Source organism: Gnatocerus cornutus, chromosome 7, assembly GCF_029298725.1.
Source record: "Gnatocerus cornutus isolate USDA-ARS CGAHR chromosome 7, icGnaCorn1.1, whole genome shotgun sequence".
In the NCBI taxonomy this organism is placed as follows: Eukaryota; Metazoa; Arthropoda; class Insecta; order Coleoptera; family Tenebrionidae; genus Gnatocerus; species Gnatocerus cornutus.
The window spans coordinates 17,938,508-17,946,372 of NC_142239.1; the positions used below are offsets into that span (position 1 = coordinate 17,938,508).

Here is a 7,865-nt window from a genome sequence, read left to right on the forward strand (position 1 = left end):
TTTATGATTTGTTGATTTCATCATTTATAACAACTGAATAATTGTAAATATTTATGAATCCTTCAGAAAAGTTCATATTTTCTTTATTTACATTCATACAATTTGTATGAATTAGGTGTGATGTGCTTTTTGATGTTGTTGCAGCAACATTGCTAGACATATTCATTTTCAATAATTCAACACGTCTTTGTTGCACTTTACAGCATTTGTCGATTTGATTTTACCCATATAATTATAAAATTGAGGGTAATATCGGTATTTTGATGTAATATCCAAAACTATGGATAGATGGCGCCACCATAGATCTGCCAAAAATGTTTGCGGCCAGAAAAGTCTTACTTATAGGCCGCTTTTGAGGCCCAAAAATTCCATTTTTAGTTTAAGTCGCCTAAAAAACAATTTAAGTAACAAAAAACAAAATTTGGCAGAGATTGACTTAGCTTTTTCAGTCCTCATAACCTCCACATCATAATGGAGTGCGGGCACTACCGCCTGTAAAGTAAGCAACCTCCCACTCTGGAGGATCAACAAACCGTTTCGGTCCATTTAAAGCGTCGTTTAGATGCAGTATTTAATTATTTTTGACTGTGTTTTTACTATGGTTGGATTGAAATATTTTAATATGTATATGTACTGCCATTGAGTAGTAATTGTTTATTTTAGGACACTTTTATCGTAATTAGTGGTCCAAAAACACCAACGAATGACGAGTTTCCAAATTTGGCATTTTAAAAATCGCAAAAAAAAGTTACAGGCGTTTGTCGATTGACGATTAAAATGATAATAAAATTAAAATATCTGCAGATTAGACGAATAAATAATACATTGCTTTGTACTTTAAAAGAATAAGCTTTTATTTTCGTTAATTTTAGGAGAAAGAATTTGAAAATGATAGATTGTCCACGAGTTTTTGAATAAAGCGAACTTTTTCTTCGTGTTAGACATCTTCGATTTTTAAGAAAAGTTGCTCAAAATACATTCCTTACAAAATTTCAACTTAGAATACTTATTTCGATTTTCTTTAAATATTAAATCTTTAAATTTGATCGTTAATTATTGGTAATCAAATATTATTATTTTGTTCATTTCTGTTAAATAAATGATTTTGTTTATTTTTTAGTTCGCATTACTTTAATGGGAACTGAAAATTTATAGTTGATAGTGGTTCAAAATTGTATGTACTAAAGAATTCATAGCTCATTTTGGTTCGCCAATTCTTATTGTACAATGTATTACTGCTTACAAGAACTAAGTATGTGATAAAATAAAAAATGGAAATTTTTCGTTTAAAAACTCATCATTTGGTATAAATGAATTTAAAATTCGATTCTAAACAACTTCTCAATAATACCTAACTTTTTCCTAACGCGAAGTAAATTACAAGAAAATAGCTTTATTAAAAAAATCCTAATAGTTTGAATTTGCCGTATCTGCTGTATTTAGTATTGTCATGGATTTCGCAAAGTTGCAAGTTGCATATAAATATCCCTAAAAAATAACTTTACGATTTTATCAAAATTTAACTTAATATGCCAAAAATTAACAGACATGCCAGCTTGTATTTTGGTAGAAATTAAACATTTACCATTCACATTTTAATAAGTTGCAACACAAAAAATAATTAAATACTGCATCTAAACAACGCTTTCAATGGTATTTAAATGAACCGGCACGGTTTGTTGATCCTCCAGAGTGGGAGGTTGCATACTTTAAAGGCGGTAGTGCCCGCACTCCATATATCTAATCATTTTTTAAGAGTATTTTGAGGTTATGCTGCTAACGTTCTAATCATCATCTTCGTGAAACGGCACTTTTTAATTTGCATGAAAAAAACTTGGCGACTAGATGAAAATCGTTTTGAAATTTGGTGTACAATTGAAGGATTTATCTAGTGGGTTGACATATAAATGACAGATGTCGGGGAATGACATGAAGCAACAGCCAACTAGATACATAAATAATTCATTTTTTGTCATTCTTGTTACTTTATATTGTTTATAATTGAACTTTTCATTATTAATTGTAACTTGATACTGAAACAATAAAATTTGGGAAACGCATTGCTCTTGTTTTTTAGTGATCACCCGGTATGATAAAGTTCGATCTGCACGAATCAATTGTGAAGCGCTTCGAGGTTGTTTACATAAACCTTTAACAACCCTAAAAGTCATTTTAAAAAGCGCACATTTCCCCAGCCGTCCCATTTCCATTTTAAAACACCCAACTTAACCATTAAACGTTAGAACATGAAAATAAGCATGAAAAGTGCCACCTCGCTCAGTATTTTTCATTCCACCCTCTTATAACATCCATTATTTATCATCGTCCGTCATATCTGATTAGTACAAGTAAATGAAATCCGGGATAGCATCGCGTCGCAATAAAAGGGGACTCGGATGAAGCAAAGGAGCAGATGAACAGCGTAATCTCGCACATATGTGCTTTGATCTGATACGATGATCTCCTGTGAGCGTTCAGATTATTATTGCTGTCCGTCTGTGTAGGTTTGTGCCGCCGCCACAGCTTGATTTGTTGCCATCCTGTTACGTTGGGGATTTAAGGGTGGGATTCACTTGGAAATTGTAATGAATTGTGGTGTTATGTTCTGATTGTATCGCGACCATTTCATTATCATTACAAGCACACGGTGAATGGAACAAAAGGGAGCTGGAAAGGGGCCGGAGAAAATTTCCAAAATTTTCACGAGCAGGTGCGAATTCGGCAATAATTTATTCAAATAATTGATCGTTTGAATTTAGCACGCAGTATGCTTCCACCTGTTTAATTGGGACTCCCTGTTGATATCCTTTTTTGGAAGCGCTATAACCGGAACAGTCTCTCGTGAGAAAAATCCGGCAATTATTCTAGTTTACTCCGAGTCGATCACGAATCTCTAAAGTATTTTTCCGAGAAGGATAAAGCCGGAGAAAAAAGCATTTGTGCATTGTATCGAAGAAATTAAATTCCATTGTGCCAATTGGACGCCTCTAACTGTTATTTATTTATTCTCGGATGTCAGGAAATCGACTAATGGCATCGAAGTATCATTTCCTGCCATTTTAACACTTTTGTTATATTTAAGCAACGCTCGTGGTGTTATCTTTCATATCCGGCACTCAAGGGGAAGAGTCCATTTCGGTGGAAATTCTGGGAACGCGTCGTGTCCTTTTACTACCCGCAAGAACCGAATCATTTGCATCCAAGTTCAACGTTTTATTGAAATCGTCGTCGAGTGTGAAGGCCAGGGTTTCAATGTGACAATTAAATATAAATTTATGGAGGGCTTTACATAAATATCAATGTTCAACATCGGCCGATCTTCCTAACTACTGGTAATATTAACTTGTCATCTGACTAAGTTAATCTGAATTGAATGTAAAATTAACTGTTAAAATATTTATCCTTGTCGCGTTAAGATTCCACAGGTTCAAGTTCGAGTTATTAATGTCCTGAGAATTTAATTTTGTCGCCTTGTTAATGTCGCTTTCAGCCGCTACCACTCGTAATTATAAACGCGAGGAAATTTTATTTATTGCGCTTTAATTAATAACGAATTTTAATTAACCGGATTCATTAATATTGGCTTTTTCAGACCAAGACTTGTGCACATGATGGATGTCCACTTTGCCCAATAAATCACTCGCGATGCTGGCTAATTTATTAACAGTAAGTGAAAAAAATTAGCAGGTTTTCAACGGAGATTAAAATGAAACATCTTTTTTAAATACCTAATTCCCTGCTGCCAGAGAAAATTTTACTCTTTGTGAAATACTTAAATATTTAACTAAATAGGTAAAGAGAATTCTTATATGCTCCAGATCCTCCGGGTTATTTAAGTTGTTCTCTAAAATTGCTATTTTTCTTACAATTATCTAAGTACAATTTTTGCAGACTAGTCGTTCCTGTTTACGGACGCAGAGTCCACAAAAACTCTTAAGGTACGTGTTGCCAACAACATTTTTTCGTTAAACCTTGCAAAAACACATTCAAACTTCTTCTTACTATGTATGATTAATTATTTCTCCAAAATAGTGCGATAGAAGATAGTAACTGATTGTTCAAAATAAACATAAATAATTACCGGCTTTTTTTTGCATAAAATGCAGAATCCTGAAAAGAAAATTGTGATTAAATAAAGTTGTTTGTTGTCATATTGTACCACTATGCTTTATTAGTTGTGATGACAACTTTTTGGGATTTAGTTCGAAAAAGACGCATTTTAGGAACCGTTAAATAGCAATTTTTGGAAGCGTATACTAAAAAGCATTTTTTTTCTATATTTTTTACGGAAATTTTCAAAACAGATCAACATTATTCTTTTTTATCTACTTTTTATAAAATTTCCAAAATACATATCAATTTTTGTTTTTCAGACTTTTTAGCCCTGGCATTTTAGGCCCACAATTTCTATTTTGAAATAACTATTTTAGTTACAAGTACCTAAAATACAGTTTTACAGACTAATCGTAGTTGTTTACGAAAGAGATGTAGCATGTCATATAAGTAGGTAATTATTTCTCAAAATAGTACGCTTCTGATTTTAGTCATCATGCCTCCATAGAAACAACATTTTTTAAATTATTGAAAATAAGCATACAAAAATTGACTTTTTGCAACTGCAAATGCAGAACCTGGAAAAACTTACCAAAAGCATGAAGAAAAAATGTGATTAAATAAGGTTGAAAGGTTGTTCAATTTATGTATTGTTCACTATGCTTTTAGTTGCCATGGCAACTTTTTAGGATTGAGTCCAAAAGACACTATTTTTACTGAAAGGACTTAAATGAGTCCGTAAAATTGCTATTTTTTTAAAAGAGTATAATAAAAAGAACATTTTGACTCATTTAAGTCCGTAAAAGAGTGTTTTTCGGACTTAATCCTAAAAAGTTGTCGTGTTAACTAATAAAAAAAAGACTCATTTTAGGTGCTCAAATATAATAAGTCCGTAAAATATCAATGTTAGGGAGCGTATAATAAAAAGTAATTTTCACAGAAATATTTGAAAAGAGATCAAAATTTTGCCAATATTTAATTTTATTTTTCAAATTTCCAAAATAGATATCAATTTTTGTTTTTTAGTTTAATTGTTGTATAGAACGACTATGCTTTATTAGCTGTTATGGCAACTTTTTGGGATTGAGGCTAGAAAAACTTATTTTATGGACTTTAATGAGTCCGTAAATGACTATTGTGCGCCTTCGTCATTTTTCATTGCATTTGTGTAACTCATTTGCGGCCAGAAAATCACCCTTTTCAATGACTAGGCAGTTAAACGTGGCATTTATAATAGTTAGTTTTATTTTGCAAATTGGCATCGCTGCATAAATGTCAATTAAATCAGTACCGTTTTGGAAACCTTCGAAAATAATAAAGGTAAACTAATTAAGTAAAGTTTTATAAAAAATCTGTAGAAACACATTTGAATTTATTCTTCAATTGTTCGATTTGAATATTGGGCTTCCAACTTATTTATTTGTCCACTGGTAAAGTTTCCTTAAATGACGTTTCAAAGTCATACCAAAAGTCAGAATAAATAACTGTTAATAATTATTGTTAACGCACAAAATTTTGGACATTGAAATCCTCGTCTTTCGGGCTCGGATTTCAACACTTTCCTCGCATTTTCAAAAAAACATTTTCCAGCTTAGTGAAACAAATAACTATTTTTCTGTTAGTTCTCATTCTGTAATCCAGTGGCACTAAAATCTAGAAGTTAAAATTAATGGGTGGTACCTCTGACTATTTCCTGGGGTGGTACAGTTGGTACGAATAAAATATTTTGCATGGGATTCGTTGTTATTTTTTGAACTCTTTATCAGTATGATAAGGTCTGGGGATTTTAGGTCGTACCGAGGTCACTGCGAATCTTTCCATGCATTGCTCAAAATTATAAAGTCCAGTTCTAATGAGCCATAAGTACCACGCAAACGAAAATTACTTTGTTGGGTTGAAAATGTGGATCAGTGGTACCAATAAAACGTCCCTATAAATTACAAATGTTAATTCCAGACAGATAACCTCTTCTGAGATAACCTTTAAGCATACATTGTGGCTACAAAAGGACAAAAATAAAAACTGTTTAATTTGGTCTGTCTTCAGGACGAAACTTCAAGCTTCCATTTACTGGTTGGAATGTGGGGTACCAAGAAAAAGAGATGGTGGCTTCTTTTTACTAGGTACTCGTATCGATGTGTATTGAAAAAATGTGTTCAATAAATTTCGCCCCGTCTTTTTTCCCAACACCTCGTCAGCTTACAAAAAGGGTGTTAGGGATAGCACAATGACAGGTCACTTTAGTAAATGATTGATGATCGTTGTATCGTTCTGAATATTTATATAATGCTAAGTCAGCGGCTCGAATCGCCGGTTTGCCAACAAAACAGAAGGGAAGTTCAGTTTCAAGGTGCTAATAATCGACGTTTACATCGCTTAAAAGGATATCAATGAAATTGGAAGTCGGAAGCAAGATTTCTAAAATGATTTATTATTGTTTCTTGTGAATTTCATTGAGAATGCATTAGAAAAACATCCTTGGTCCACTGATAACACTCTTTATCTTGAACTAACAGCGTTATCACTATCAGTACCTGTCCGGAAGTTCGGGAAGATGACACCACCAAGATTCGGTGAGTTTTCCAAAGACTAAACTCTTGAAATGAACGAAATTTTAAGACTATTATTGGCGGGACTACCACGGCGACATCCCCGAAGACGCCATCCGCGGTGGTACCGATCGAAACGGAGAACCTATTTACATCGGCCAACTTCTAGCCTACACCCATGGTCTTCTCCCCACGACAATTTACAAAGGGCAACAGACAGTTTCCGCCTCCGGGGGTGGCTTCCACACTTCTTCAAAAGGAATCAAAGTACCATGACTTACAAGTGACTCCCACTAAAAAAAACAGATTCTTTGTAGTTCTCAACCCGAAAAGTTCATTTGGATACCCGTAGACGCCAGTTCTCTCCACGTCCAGATCATAGAAAAGCACCCAGTTGTGGGGGGGCATGAAAGTGACCACATTTTGAACATCGGGAGGGCGTGGTACCAAGAAGGGGTAGTCGTTGGGAAAGTTTGTGGTTACAATGTTGGCAAAGCTTTGATGTACTTCCCCGACAAGAAGAAGGAAGTCAATATGGCGTCGTACGAAATTTTGGTGTTTGATAACAACGCTGTCGCTGATATCGAGATCAAATAGTTTGCGGCTTTGGAGAACTGATAAATAAAACAAATATAGTGATTTGTGGGCAATCTGGTGATGTGGTTTTAATTTCGCGGCACAATTCGGGCGCGAAATTCAAAACAAACTAATTAAAATACAATTGCTTACTTTTCATTGGCCAATTAGTAATCCGGAAAGTGTAAAAAATTGATTTAAATAAATTTCTTCACTCTATTTACAGAATTAGATTATTATTATGTAAATAGATGTTTCCACGCCTAGTCGTTAGCGGACGCAACCAGTTTTAAATTATTGCTTTAATTTGTGTTTTCTCACAATGAGTTGTTATGTCATCAATTTATTTATTTTCCAAATTAGAGAATTGGTTTAATTGTACCGTTGCTAAATTGGAAATTGTTTTTTTAATTTAAAATTATTTTTGAGAAAATTTCGAAAATATTTTTGTTTTATTCTTCTCTAGCAGATGTTAAATAATTTGCCATCTGTCTATTGATAACTTCGAATTTTATGTCTTCTCCAAATCCAATTTTTAGTAATATTTTTATTTACCTTGCAGCGGCAATAATTTTAATAACAAATTAATTTGTTATTCCAGATGTTTTGTTCAATTAGTCCGTGCCGAAAAAAGTTAATTATAATTTAAATTTAGTGAAAGAGGTCGTGTTATCACAGAATGAATTC

At 33.4% G+C, this 7,865-nt stretch overlaps 1 protein-coding gene across 1 annotated transcript; it reads left to right on the forward strand.

The window, feature by feature from the left end:
• The first annotated feature begins 6,535 nt into the window (after positions 1–6,535).
• On the forward strand, positions 6,536–7,257 carry LOC148171976 (pfs47 receptor-like). Its single transcript, XM_088041421.1, has 3 exons — positions 6,536–6,626; positions 6,673–6,869; positions 6,909–7,257. Exons 1-3 carry the CDS (start codon positions 6,608–6,610, stop codon positions 7,197–7,199), a joined length of 507 nt encoding a protein of 168 aa, XP_087897547.1. The 5' UTR covers positions 6,536–6,607; the 3' UTR covers positions 7,200–7,257.
• Positions 7,258–7,865: the final 608 nt, after the last annotated feature.

Excerpts from the sequence above, each read along its gene's own strand:
- LOC148171976 (XM_088041421.1), top strand. Across the intron at positions 6,870-6,908 it reads CTTCTTCAAAAGGAATCAAA|ATTCTTTGTAGTTCTCAACC; the intron begins GTACCATGACTT and ends TAAAAAAAACAG.